Raw genomic sequence first — 14669 nt, 5'->3', positions numbered from 1 at the left:
TTCTCCATCATCCTTAGGTATGTCCTACATGACTGACAAGACAGACCCATACTAAAGCACAGTAGTATAAAGTCACAAAGTCATTGATTTTGGACTCCATGAATTCTCAAGGTTTCAGATCAAACAGGGACAAGAAAACCTGTTGGTGAATAATACCTAACACCCTTCATCTGACAAATCAGCACTCCTCCATGGTAAACACCACTTTGAAGTAGCACTGAAGATAGCAGAGACATAGAATGCTTTACAGATAACTTTAATACCCATCACCAAAAATGGCTTGGAGGCACCATTTTCGATCCAGCTAATCAAGTCCTGAAGGGCAGATCTGCTAGACTAGACCTGCAATAGAAGATGACAGAATCAACATAATTGCAACCTCAAAAATCTACGTTTCAAAAATTCCCCTGCTGATGATAGTATTGGGAAGAGTGACTCTGTACCGTCTTTGTAGAGAGGAAACCCATGTTCGTACTGAAGATATTCGTCAATATTTGTGTAAATTCAGCTCTAGCGTTCACTAAAAACAACCGAGCAGCCAGCACTTTCTCAAATAAAAGGCTCATGAAAAAGATTGTTTTGAAGCAACAGAATGCAAAACATAAAGCCAAGCATAACAGAAATCCTCTTTATGGGATCACTTATTCTCAAATCTAGGCACCAACAATTAGTGGCATTTCAAAGTTCCAAAAGATCCTCAATGAAACTACCTCCTATCCTTCAATCTTCTAGATAATGAATAGATACTGTATGAACAAGGCATGGAATTTTTGGACTGTGATAACATTCTGCTCACCTGTGCTTCACTGCTTCCCCATCCAATGTATCCTTTCCAATGTGAGTGTCCAAATTGTACAGAAGTCTAACCACAGCCTTGAGTAATGTGACCAAATTTCTTCCCCATTATCCTCTAGACCTTTAATTATTTTGTGCATGCACTAGTTTTAAGTATGCAAGGTTTCATGCATTTTTCAAGCAAAACAAATGTGTGGCAGCAGCGTTATGAACAGTTCTATCAAGTGGAAACAAAATATGGTAGAAGGTCTCATGTAAGGGGGTGGTAGATTTTCTTGATCCTTAGTTTGGCTCATTCAGATTGATGATTCAACCTTAAAGTTGCAAAATGTCTATGCCTAACTCTTACCTATACAGATCAAACTCCTAACACATTTTAAATTCCACTCAATACTCAGCTGTACCTTTGTCCTTCCTTGGTTTTTCCTGCAGCCTGAATGCTAGAGGGACAAGTTCCAGAAGGCATATACTTTGACACCTTATTCAGCCATTCTTGGTCAAAATTTGCTGCGTCAGCTGTTGTTTTAAGAAAAACAAAACAACAAAGTTAGTTGGAAAATATGTATGAATTTTCCATCACCCTTCCAAGGTGCACATACTCAAGCTCAAGTCAAATAGTGAGCTCTACCTGGGCTTATTTCAGAGTTAAGTCTGAAGTCACTCATATTTTCTGATTTGGTATTATGACTCGTAAGTTTTGATGTATGATGAACATGGGGTTGAAATGAAATTGTTGATTTGAAAGTGCACTGAAGACATATCTGGCAATTGCCCAAGGGAAAACAGCTCAGGAAAGATACATTACTTCTGAAGTGTGGATCATGAGATGCAGAACTTGGAAAGGAAATGATGACTCCATGAATGCATGCAGCTCCTCATAAAATAACAGCTATAGTGTTGCAAGAAATCTAATGATCTAGGCAAGTGGTAGGATCAGAAACATTAGATCATGAATATGCAATATATCAACAATGAACTATCCACTTCTAGCATATAGTCTTTCAATTAAAACTTGTTCTTCACATAGGTGCTCACAATACTGCAGTGTTCATTTTTCAGAGCCTTAGCTGCTGAGCAGCCACATCCCCAGAAGGATACACAGGACTATGCACTGTCAACATCGGTGCAAGCACATGCATGTTGCAAACTTACAGCTTCACAATACTAAGACCTTCTAAACCATAGATCCAAGTGGTGTGTGTACTTTCTCTTTGATAAAGCCAGGTGATAAGTTATCACAGGAGTATCTCAGCAACAGAATATTGAAAAATTGCAGCTCTGAAGTTGGTCCAAAGGTGTGTTCCATGTGGAAGGGTAACAGTGTGAGTAAAACTTGAGAGTAAAGTGAGATGGTTACCTTGCCTAAATTCTCTCAACTGAATCCTTACTTTTTTTTTCTGGATATGTATGCATCTCCAACTTGCATAGTGCTGTGTATCTACTTGAATTGGACTGAAGTTCACTATTTAAAGGGACAATTCAGATGCAATTCAGAAGTTGTCTAGGATGGATTCACACAGTGCAAAGGCATTACAAGTGGTTGCCTTTATGATGCACACCTTCAAATTGTGACTCCTACCAAATGTACCACTTAACAGCTTCAGTGACCACCAAATCACCACACCTCTGTCATCCAGCTACCATTAATCATTATTAGGGTTCATCCCTGCTTACACTTGCTTAACCTTACCCTCATACACTTGGCACAGTTGCAAACCTCATGTCTCTTAGCTTGCTAGCTACTCAACATGATAAGCAAATCTTCCAAACACATTACACTGCACTGATTGACATAGATCCATCTCATTTGCAGAAGGTGGTGCACAAATAATGGCAGGAAGTAACTGGAGGGAAGAAAGATACTGATTAAGTTCATTAAGAGAATAGTACTGAGGCGAGTGGCAAGGGTAAAACATTAAGTATCTTCATAGCTAGTCCTCCTCTTATCTTTCTTCCTGATTTCACAATGTCTTATGTTGCGACTTCACCAGGTGTCCCCACAGAGTGGTTAGTGAACACAAATTGTTAGAGTTTGTACTGATCTCATTCAGTTTTTTGAATGGACAAATTTTTAAAAAAAGACAGTAAGAGTTTTAGTTTTAAATTTAAACTAATCTTTGATTTATTACACAATTATTGCTGTAAATTACGAAGTAAAATAAATGATAATTATTAGATAAAAATATAGGTACAAAGGTTAGAAGTAGGTACCGATAAGATAGATATAAGGATGAAAATAAGATTGGCCTGTTACATTGCAGGCCTGTGGGTTTTTCTTTCTCAGAAGAACAGATTGAAAACTTGAAGTCATAATTTAGCACCTGCAATGATTTCTGTAATTGGACCTTTCTCATAGGTTCACTGATCAGAACAGGTTTTGAGGAAATGCAGGTTCCTTTATTTTGATTTTAATGGGATGTAGGTGATGGCCTTCGGTGGCACGGTTCAGTGCTATAGCAATAACCCTCCTGTGGCGCAGTGTTAGTGTCCCTATCCCTTGACCAAAAGCCTTTAAGGACCAATGTTGGCTAAGGGTTACTTGAATTTTTAATGGCTCCTTTTGTGATTGATGTTGAGATATCACACCAGGTTGTTTTAATTGGCTGGCGGTGAATTAACAAGAAAGGTCGACACCTTATGAGCAAGTAGTTCTTCCTGTCCAGAATCCATAGTTTGGTTTGCTGTCATCTTTGAACTTTGGGCATTGTAAACTGCCACAGAATGAAGAAATCATGAGAACTGTCAGAACAAAGATTACTGGTCTGCATGATTTACTGCCCATGATTACACATCAGTTCCAACACAGGACTGGTGTGCAATGCCTGCAAAGAATATGCATTTGGTCAATGGCAGCTTGCTTTATGAAAAAGCATGCAATCTGAGCTAACCTTTATGCTCACTCTGCTTGCCTTTGTCTGGCATGGGAACAATATGAAATTAACAATAGTGAATTGCAAATTATGAGATGTCACTCATACTTAGAGTACTGGTACAGATAAAGCCAGTTGCCTTGTGGTCACATCATGGCCACGTCTCACAAATGCTCACCGATAAGGTGGGAAAATTGTTCATAACCTGTATAGATATGGCCACCACTAAGAGTCTTTCACCCCTACTCCCACTTTTTAAGTGGCTTGTTCTGCTATTTGAGTCCTTTGTTCATTCTACAAGACATGTTCAATTCCAAGAGGCAGGGTGACCAGTGTGCCCTTCACTTCTGTATGAATCAATTTCACCCAGACATGAAGTCAGCAAAGAATACTGTAACATCTGTCACACCAGACCCTATAGATTTTTGAAATCTGCAACAATGGAAGGCATCAAAACCATATAGAATTGTAGCAATAGCCAGAAGAAATCAATCAGCCACGAGAAAGTAAATAGTGGGTAACAGTGATAATGGGAACTGCAGATGCTGGAGATTCCAAGATAATAAAATGTGAGGCTGGATGAACACAGCGGGCCCAGCAGCATCTCTTGAGCACAAAAGCTGACGTTTCGGGCCTAGACCCTTACGTCAGCTTTTGTGCTCCTGAGATGCTGCTTGGCCTGCTGTGTTCATCCAGCCTCACATTTTATTATTATAGTGGGTAACAGTGGTGGTTTCATGCTGTAGCTTTATATACAATCAGTTGTGTGAGCTTCAGTAAGATGATGGCTGCTCACAGTGGCAGCACCGACATGATACCTTGACCTATATATTTCTATTAGGCATTTGCTCAAACAACATCACTAATGTGGCGTAAAGATTTTCTAAAATGTCTTAGAAAATTGCAAAACAGTGTTCCCAGATCAGGATGTCCCCATCATGCTGCAAAGGTGATTGCCTGCATCTTTTCTCTACACTGCAGATAGTCGCAGGTCAATATTCATCACTCCGCAATGGTCGGAAGGAATGAAATTGAAGACGAAAAACTGGTAACATTCCAAGCCTGTCACATGCACGTCTGTTACCACTTTCAATGTTATTTGGCATGTCAGGATCTCTTCCTCAAGAGATGAAACGTCTTGATATATTTATGCTAGTACTCTGTCAGCCAAGAGATGCAGAGAGCTTGCCTCATCCCCTTGAGCAAAGCCACTGCCGACTGCAACTCATCATCTCTGCCACAACTTGCCATCCCTTGCAAGCTCCAACTTGTTATTGCTCATGCCTTTCTATTGCCATGCTTTAACCAGTCCACTTCTCTCACACCACGCACACATCCCCAACCCCTGCCAACATCATGATATCCATTAAAGTGTTTATTTTTTATTTTACTGGTAACTACCTAAACCCTGCTTCAAAATGAAGACATGATCATTTGCATAATTTTAAGGTTTTGTCTTAGAAACATGATAGAAGGAAGGAATAAAAAGGCATTTTCAGTTCCTGGAGGTATTCAAATGGCAGTAGTCATCAGGATTCAAGAACATACAGATGTGCACAAGTGTAGCTCAAATGGCTCCAGATAGAAGAACTAATGGCACTAACAGCTCGGAAGGCAGTCACATACTATCCATGTAGCAGCTGGTGAAGGCATCCAAACTCTACTGGGACAGTTTGAAACCATATCTTACTTTTCTATGACAATTTTCACATGGATTCCTGATCTCCGATATCATCTCAACATTTCATATCAACTTTAAAACGGGTAATATGTGACAAAAAAAAACACACACACATAAGACAAAGAAATAAGGGACGTTCCTTTAAACCTTCTAAGGGTCCAGCAAAATTTTCAGAATACTTAATAATGCAACTGCAAAGTAACATTTAACATTGGTTTTAGTACTGAATGATATTTATAACACTACTATTATAAAATATCCTTTGACTTAGGAAAATTAACATTACGAGGGATCTGATAGTAAAATTAAAACCTCGTTACCTACTTTGTGACCAATCAGCAACAAATGGGACTTTTAACTGCAGATGAGAACCTTTTTTGTTTACATCGTGGTTATTTGCTCCTGTAACTTTGTTAAATCTTACGGAATGGGCACAAACCCAGCCAGGACTCTGATATGCCAGGTCCAAAAGTCTCCCTTATCAGCCTTAAAAAGTGGTCGAGTTTTTGACTTTTCTTTACAAGGCCTGTGATGTGAAGAATGTGAGCCTTGGATGCTTAGGTCTCTCATTCCAGCCTCAGTTGAGACACAGGGTTGTGTTAATGCAGCAATGTTCTTTCTCAGCGAGAATCATAGAATGAATGTGGGGATCACTTGTGGATCCAGGTTCATGGATCCCTGAAGAAAAGAGAAGTAAGGTTTATTTTCAAGACTTTGAAGCTATCTTCACTCCTAAATGGTTGAAGGCCCGGATTTCCAGGCCACTGCTTTAGATCATGGAAACTTACGTGGGGTTAGCAGTGGAACCTCACAATGGAAATCTGATGCCAGCATAATAACTAGGTTTGTCTTTATAGAGCTTCAATTGTCAATCATATCCTGACAGATAATCCAAATTCACATTAAGTGAAAATTGAAAAGGTATATTTACAAAGAACAGATCTTGGCCAAAAAGACTGACTTCTGAAAATAATCATAACATAAAAACAATACATGCAGCATTTATTCCTTTGCATATATATTGACATCTTCATATTATTTCATGCCATCTTTTGAAATGAACCAAACAAAATACTGTTGCCTCACTTTCATTTAGGTTGATAAATTGCTGATCAACTTCTTCCTGGCCTGTTTTCTGGTTTCTGGATTTTTGAATTACATGAGCACGGTCTTGAATGTGATGCCCAATTGACATCTTTTCAATTCCACTTTCAGAGTCTTTTACTGCTCGCCTTGTCTCTTTGATCTATAAAATTCAAATGTTGTTAATTAGTCCAATGATACCTACAAAACAACTTTACGCTACAAATAATTGTTTTCTCAGTAAATACTTCCTCGTGTACTCGATGCCCCTACTTACAAACCATAGGATTCTGAATGTTTCATTAACTACTTTCATGCACCCGTATCACCATTAATGATTTGTGCCATATAATATATACCTTTGTACTCTGCTTCCTGTCACTCAGCTAAATTTGCATTGCTGCTGCTACACTTTTAATGCTTATTTCATAGGCACTAATTTTATTGACATGACTGCACATGGCACTGCAGCAAATGTTGTTTGGAAACACATTTACACTGTAAGAAAGATAACAGGAACTGCAAATGCTGGAGAATCCGAGATAACGAAGTATAGAGCTGGACAATCACAGCAGGCCAAGCAGCATCTTAGGAGCACAAAAGCTGACCCTTGAAGGGTTTAGGCCCGAAATGTCAGCTTTTGTACTCCTAAGATGCTGCTTGGCCTGCTGTGTTCATCCAGCTCTACACTTTGTTACCTTACATTACATGAACCTCATCACCCTCATCAGCCCTCTGATCAAAAATTCAAGCAAGTAAGTTAAACATTATTTACCTTTCATAAATACATTCTGGCTTTCCTTAACTGATGTACATTTGTTCAAGGGACTGTTAATTTGGAACAAAATTATCATTTCTAAAAGTTCTTCCACCATTGAATTTAACGTAAAGGGCTTAAAGTTCTTGAGTTTATCCTCACATACTTTGCTAAACAAGTCTGTAAATTGTAGAATTCTCAGACACCATTGTACATCTGAGTATCAGAACATTATGGCCTGTACATTAACAAACTTTCCTCAGAAACTTGAGGCATCTCCTCCACTGAATTAAGTGCTGACATAATACCTCTCTTTGTAAATTTTTAACCCGAATACTGTCTTAACTATCTCCTCCCATCCTAGAGTTGGGTAGCATGTTCCACCTAATAAACATGGTTAGTATCTCAAGCCATCTTCATGTGTCAATCCATTTTTGGATCTCTGGTCAGCTTTACTCTTCTTACCATTCCTTTAGAACAATTTAATCACCATAGAAGGCTATTGGATTCCCTTCATTAGCCACTGGATTCATTTCATTTTGGCGTTTTGCTTCTCTTATTTGTTCTATTACTTGTCTGCAGAACCCTCTACATTCTACACAGTTCTTACTTATGTTATTCATCTAACATTTGTCAGCATGCAACCTTTTGCTTTCATTCAACTGAAAGCTTTCACTTTCTAACTTTTCGTCATCCAGAATCTGGATTTGCTGGTTCTACTTTCCTCCTCGTGGGAATGCATCTTGTCTATACTTGAATTATCTCCACTTCAAAGGCAGACGATAGTTCTGTCATAGTTTTGCCTGCCAATCTTTGATTCAAATTTATGAAATCAGATGTGTGCACAGGTCACTGAAGTTGAATTTACACCAGTTAATTCATTTAACACGGGTCTGTTTTACACCCTTTTTCATACTGACCCGAACGTTAGGACAGAATGATGACTTTTAAGTAAATGTTTCCCTTCTAAACCATGATTCATTTGACTCATTTCATTTCCCAGAACGAGATCTAGCAATGGATCTTCTTTGTGGAGCTGAAAATGTACCACTTTAGAAACTTCTCCTGAACACGTTTCAGAAATTCTTGCCTTTCCCTAACTTTTACACTATTGCTGATAAGTAAAGCCCCCATTACAACATCTCTGTAATTCTTCCACCTGTCTGCAATTACAGGAGCGGCAATGGCCTAGTAGTATAATCACTGGACTGTTAATTTAAAGACCGAGATAACATTCTGGAGACCTGGGTTCAAATTCCGCCAAGGCAGATGGTGGAATTTGAATTCAAAAAAACGTCTGGAATTAATAATCTAATGATGACCCTGAATCTACTGTCGATTATTGGAAAAACCCATCTGGTTCACTAATGTCCTTTAGGTAAGGCAACTCCCATCCTTACCTGATCTGGCCTACAAGTGACTCCAGACCTACAGTAACGTGATTGATTCTGAATTGCCCTCAGGGCAATTAAGGATGGGAAATAAATGCTGCCTGGCCAGCGACGCTCTCATTCCGTTAATTAATAAAGAAATAAAAAACTTCGCTAATTTGTTCCTCTCCCGATTCTAATTTGTCAGTGGACCACAGTCTACAAACAAGAAATTATATCTCAGCTGTTGTTTGAGCTCTAATCAAATGAATTCTGTCCTTGACCCATTAGGAAATCACACTTTCTCACTCCAGCACTGTCATGTTTGCCTTAAAAGATACTGCTGCTCCTCATTTCTCCAAATTTCCTGAACGTATTGCATCTATGATACTAAGTATGCAGACTGTTTTCTTCTATTCAGGTATCAATTATTGCCACAATCACATATTTCCTGAAAGCCACCAATCTGATTCGCCACACACCACATAGCCACATAGCTATATAGTAAACTTAATTTAGATTTGATTACATTTCCTCTTACCCTAACCCCATCAAATATATTTCCATACATTGCATCTTTCCCAGTTCCTTGAGCTCCTTGTTTTTCTTTTCAAATATTACATCTGGTTCTTACACCCCAGCCAAGTTAGTTTAAATCCTCACTAGTAGCACGAGCAAATTACCCAACAGGACACTGAATTTGACTTTGTTCATGTACAACATATCCTGCCTATACAGAATCATCTCGCTCACTGGTACTATGGAATTCCCAAACTCTACATGTTAAATGTTTTGACTGACCAACCAACTCTAAAAATCGGATTGGTCACCTGTCAATTTTAAAAATTGAGTTATTAACACTACAAATACTCTGTCAAAATTGGAGATGAGTACCTTGATCTGGAAGGCAGTTGATTTTCAATTTGGAAGGATAAAACATTTTGGCCATGAAGGAGAACCAAGAGGTCAACATGACAGATCAAGTTAGTGAGCAGGAAAGTGAAGACACAAGGCAATTTGGGTAAAGCAATAGTCATCTTAGGTGTTAAGATGACAGTCTGGCAAATTCAAAATTGTATGAAAGTGTAAAGAGAAAATCAACGGCAAAGTGTTTCACTTAATGACTAGTCAAATTTGCTTCCAGCTTTACCGTACTGCAATTCATGATTCTTCTCAGTTGAGATGTAAATGGTCATAAGCCAATCTGGGCCACACATGAATTATTGGACAGGTTTGGCAACAATGTTGCAGTGCAGATTTGTACCAAAATTGCTTCAATATCTGAATTTGGTACATATTTCAGTAAGTTAATGAAATTGCCATGGGAGCACTCGTTGGACACTTTGCGGCGTGTCCATTCATTAAAACTAATTGTGTCAGCAACTTTTTTTAGTTCCTAATGCTGCTTCCACATTTGTTCCCAAAATTAGAAGGCATTGAATGGAAAACTGTCCTCCAAAATGTTGCTCAATCATTTTCTTTTCAAAATGTGACATGTATGGGAAAGCACAGTAAATATCAACTAAGAATAAAAATTAAATAATGCTTTAAATAGGATAATGTTTCCAATGGACAGCATCATAATCAAGATCGTTTCATTTAACTTAAGGTTGTACCCATGAACCCAGCAATAATCACTAGCTAGAATTCAGAGGTGTTATAGCTAGTTGCAACATACCAAATGATTCTTCAACTAAGCTCAACTTAGCATAGATTAGTGACTGAATCTAATAGCAGGATTTTTCAGATAATGAGCTTTCCCAACCACACAACCTGAGCAGTCAGTGGGGGATCCAACTCATCCAAAAAGCGTTAATTGATGACAGACTGGTGATTGGATTTTACAGGCCTCCACTGGTGGCCTCCAGTGGGGAGGATACATAAAATATATCATGCAGCTAGTCCACCACCTGTCCACCCACCCTTGACTGAGCCTCCCTAATATGGTAAGTGGGTGCTAAAATTGACAGACCGCCCACCATTTTTTCTTAAAAATGCACAATTGAGCTTGCTAATAAGCTAAGTGATCCGAATTGTAAGTTGTATTTTGCCCACACTACAATATTGTTGACAGGTAGAAGGTGGAAGTAAGCACCAATGGCATCTCAACAGCCTCAATCTGTATGAAATGAGTCTGGCCAGACATAGTTCTTTTTCCACCACTGTGAAGGAAGCTACAAATTGTTCAGTGGACACACCAGAAAGGCTTTCTATTACACCCTCTATCAGCTCAGATACTTTCACCTCAGAAGATACATTAACTAGATTAGACTTGGAACTATATTCTGGTAACCACATCTGTGCCATGCCTTCACAGCTGACCAATGAATAAATGACCTGGTTGCTGGCACTCAGAGGTCTGTTGGAGACCAGGCATCTGATCAGCATAGAGATAAAGTGGATCCCATGGTGCTGACCACTGATAACTTGATGAGAATGCACAAATAGATACAAGAGTAGTACGGAGGTTTGATGGAGACCTTTGGTTAACTGGATTGAAGGTTGGAATAATCCATCAATATTATCAGAATCATGCTGGCTCTGGCACGTGTGCATACAGCTATCTGTGTGGACAGTTTGGTGACTATTATGGAAAGTCACATCTTGCAGAATGCTCAGTTGCTATTAGCAATGCAAACAGACTGGCACTCACATTGCTTTCACCATTGATGCTTAGGTGACCTCATTTTGAGGTGCCATTTTCTCTCAGCCTCTTCCAGACATAGGTGGATGCCAGCAGGAACACAGACGGAGGAGGAGGAAACAAATGCCCAAACCACTAGGGCCAACAGGCTCAACTACAGGATAGGCCATGGCAAGCAGCCTGTGTAGGAGCATATTACTGTAGATGCTGGAATCTCTTTTTCTTCAGTAACTTGGCAGCAGAGTAAGTTACTCCTTTTGGAGCTTCACTCTGCTTACCAGTTCCCTTTCCTTTTCATTTCTTATTTCTTCTTCTTCTCTCTCCTCTCTGCAGTAATTCTATTGACCCCACCCTCGCCCTTTTAACTATCTACCTGAGGAGTCGGGTCATGACGGGAACTGCATGGTGGGGGCTGAACTTGGGGGCCATCTCCCACAGCAATGGCGGATTGAGCATGGGCCACAGCAATGTCAGCGGTGAGGGCAGGATGGTGACAGTGGGCTGGAGTGACATCGGCAGCGAGGGCAGGACAGTGAGAATGGGCCAGTGAGGTGGTGACAGTGGGATAGCGGTTGGAGCATGGCCTGCAACATTGTGGAGATGGGACTTCAGACTCAGATCTGGACTGTTTCTTTCTTGTTTACCTTTTGGCTCTGTTGAATCTTTTAATTCCGGTTTTTGCAACCAAGTGGGCACCAGTGAATGGTGAATTGTGCACTTTTCGATATCCTTATGTGTTTCTATACTTAGTACATGTAACAAATAAATAAATCTAAAATAAATTTCTCTGTGATGAAAGGCCATGCAATACACAATTACTGGGAGTCTATTGGCTCTGAATGAAGTAGAGATGCGCAAAAAGGTAAGTCAAAGCAGTGGTTCTGAGCATCTAAATAAATGCAAAGCTGATATAAGAGCTAAGAAAGCAATATGAGCCCTCAGATGTACCCTTTTCTGATGCATGAAATGGGTGTCTACCCTGCCCACAATATGGCCTGGCACAGAATTGCCACGTAAGATGTCAGACAGCTCCACAATGTAATATTGAAGCACTGAACTGTATTATAAATTAGTCCAAAATATGCCACGATGATGTGATGAGACTGGTGCTTTTGTGATGCTGATTCCTGTGGACAGAAGGTCAGCATGTCCACAGGTGCTGAGGAATGCTGGCTGAGATGGATCTCTTCAGACAATGTAAGCAAGCTGCAATCGCCAAGTAACTGACTCTGACTTTCAAGTTGGGTATTGGTATCATCTAGTTTCTCACTGGTACCCCAAAAAAAGCAAATAAACAAGGCAAAATGAACTAATAATGAGATGCCAATGCATGCAAATAGACCCTTTGCTGCTTACAAGCAAGATTTTCATGAAGAGGTTCAAATCTTAAGGGGAGAATCAGACTTTTATTCTTGAGTCAATTATTCTTTCATTCTTACCCTATTCTTCCAACTCTCATAATGCCCACACGTTTAAATTGCTGTGAAAGTTGTGCCCTGATCTCTACCATACATTCGTTCTCTCATGTTATTTCTGTAACCTTCATATATTTGTGTTGCAGACTTCAGTCCAGTGTCTCCAGCTTATTTTGCATTCACCTTCTACCTTTGTCTCAGGAGTGGTAAAAACTCAAATTTTTTGGATCTCATTCTTTAATCTCTGCACTTCTGTACTTCACTTTTCTCCTTTAAAGCCTTTCAATCACATCTTGACCTCTTTGCCAATATCTTGGTGCATCTTCCTCTATCAAGGACCATTTGTGAAGCATTGGGAATTTTATTGTGTTAATGATGCTATTTAAAATAATTTGACGTGTTGAACACAATGGATTGTAACTTTTCCTCTCTCAAGGGGTTATCTTAAGAAAATTTTACATTGTAGATTACAGCTATCCAAAGTCACAGGGCATCACTGTTGGGGTTTACTGTTATGGTCTGGATATGTGAAACTATAAAATTCTTATGTTCACGTACATGCTACTGTGACAAATGCATAAGGCTTACTAAAGAATTTGAATACTTACTCCACCAGGAACTTGGTGCACATGATTGGTAGCCTGGAATATTTTGGGAGGTTCATTCCCCACTTTTGCATAAGTCATCACACTGGAGCTGTTCAGAGAGTGACCAATGCGGTCTGAAGGTTGGATTCCCTATTGACAAACAAAAACACGTTTTTAGAAGGTGTAGCTTGGCAAAGCATTTTAGAAAATTTTAGAAGCCTGCCCTGCATGTTCAATGGTTTAAGCAATATGAAAAACACTGCTACAATTATGGAAAATAAGAATTTCCCATTGGTTGCGCCTACATTGCACTTACACTTGTGTTTTGCATGTCAAACATTTCTTTTCTGATTTGTTCCATCATGGCACTCATCCTGTTGAAAGGATCTGTCCAGGAAGGAGCCTATAATAAGTACAGGAAAAGTAAATGAAATACTAAGATAACAATTGTGTTTTTTTCTGAACAAAATAACATATGGGTAACACTAGAAGTAAATTATAAATAGTAGAGTTCAATTTGATATGGTAAAATTTTGTACCAGTTAAATGGCTGTGACTTTCTCTGGGCAATTCAGGATGAAGCGAGGATTATGTCATGTGGGTACTGTGTGGACTCCACTAACTTGATGTGACAGCCCAACTGACCAAACAAAATGCTACAATCTCTTTGTCTGCCCACTGAATATGAGACTCTCACTTTCTTACGGAGACCTCAGTTCCCTAACTCTCACTTCTCATTTTAACAACACCGGTCTTTTCCCAAATCTCTCACTTCCCACTATTGTAAATGTTTGCACACAGTATTACTCAAAATGTCATTTATGTCAGTTAACAACCTGCCATTTTTGATATTTTAATTCCAGGAATTTCAACTCCATCTTTGCGTCCCTACCAATGTTCATGCATCAAGGAGGTTACCATTTGTCTTTTACATTTCTACTTCTGCTTCTGCTTTTGGCAGCATTGATTTGCACTTAATGACTTGATCTCCACAGTCCTCTGCAGCAATGAGTTCTGTAGATCCATCGTCGTCTGGGTGAAGGAATTCCTCATCTCAGTACGAAAGGGTTGTCCCTTTACTCTGAGGCTGAGTCCTTGGGCCCAAGTCTCTCCGAGGTCTTTCGTAGTTGAAACATCTTTTCCGCATCCATTCTATCTAGCTTTTTAGTATTCTGTAAGTTTCAATGCAATCCTCCTCATCCTTTTAAACTTGATTGACTACAGACCCAGAGTCCTCAACTGCTCCTCATTTATGATAAGCCCTTCAGCCCAGGGATCAGTCTTGTAAGCTTTCTCTGCACTCCTCCAAGGTCAGCAAATTCTTCTTTCCATATAGGGCTCAAAATTGCTCACAATATTCCAAATGCGGTCTGACCAGAGCCTATACAGCCTCAATGCTACATTTTCACTCTTCTGTTCCAGCCCCCTCAAAATAAATGTTTACATTTCATTTGCCTCCCGAACTGC

General features: G+C 39.5%; 1 protein-coding gene across 2 annotated transcripts in view; it reads right to left on the bottom strand.

Annotated features, from left to right (window-relative positions):
• mlf1 (myeloid leukemia factor 1) overlaps positions 1-14669 on the bottom strand; it is a 39041-nt gene that overhangs the window by 11670 nt on the left and 12702 nt on the right. The window contains exons 3-6 of one of the 2 annotated variants that reach the window (XM_048541521.2): positions 13519-13605; positions 13224-13352; positions 6433-6592; positions 1200-1311 (exon numbers count right to left, since the gene is read on the bottom strand). In XM_048541521.2, coding sequence (XP_048397478.2) covers positions 1200-1311; positions 6433-6592; positions 13224-13352; positions 13519-13605 — 488 coding nt within the window. The remainder of the gene's footprint in view (positions 1-1199; positions 1312-6432; positions 6593-13223; positions 13353-13518; positions 13606-14669) is intronic. The other variant, XM_048541522.2, reaches the window with a different exon arrangement.

The sequence above is a fragment of the Stegostoma tigrinum genome, chromosome 14 (assembly GCF_030684315.1).
Source record: "Stegostoma tigrinum isolate sSteTig4 chromosome 14, sSteTig4.hap1, whole genome shotgun sequence".
NCBI classification, from domain to species: Eukaryota; Metazoa; Chordata; class Chondrichthyes; order Orectolobiformes; family Stegostomatidae; genus Stegostoma; species Stegostoma tigrinum.
Note: the sequence above shows the minus strand (reverse complement) of the source record. Positions and strands in the feature narration are given on the sequence as shown.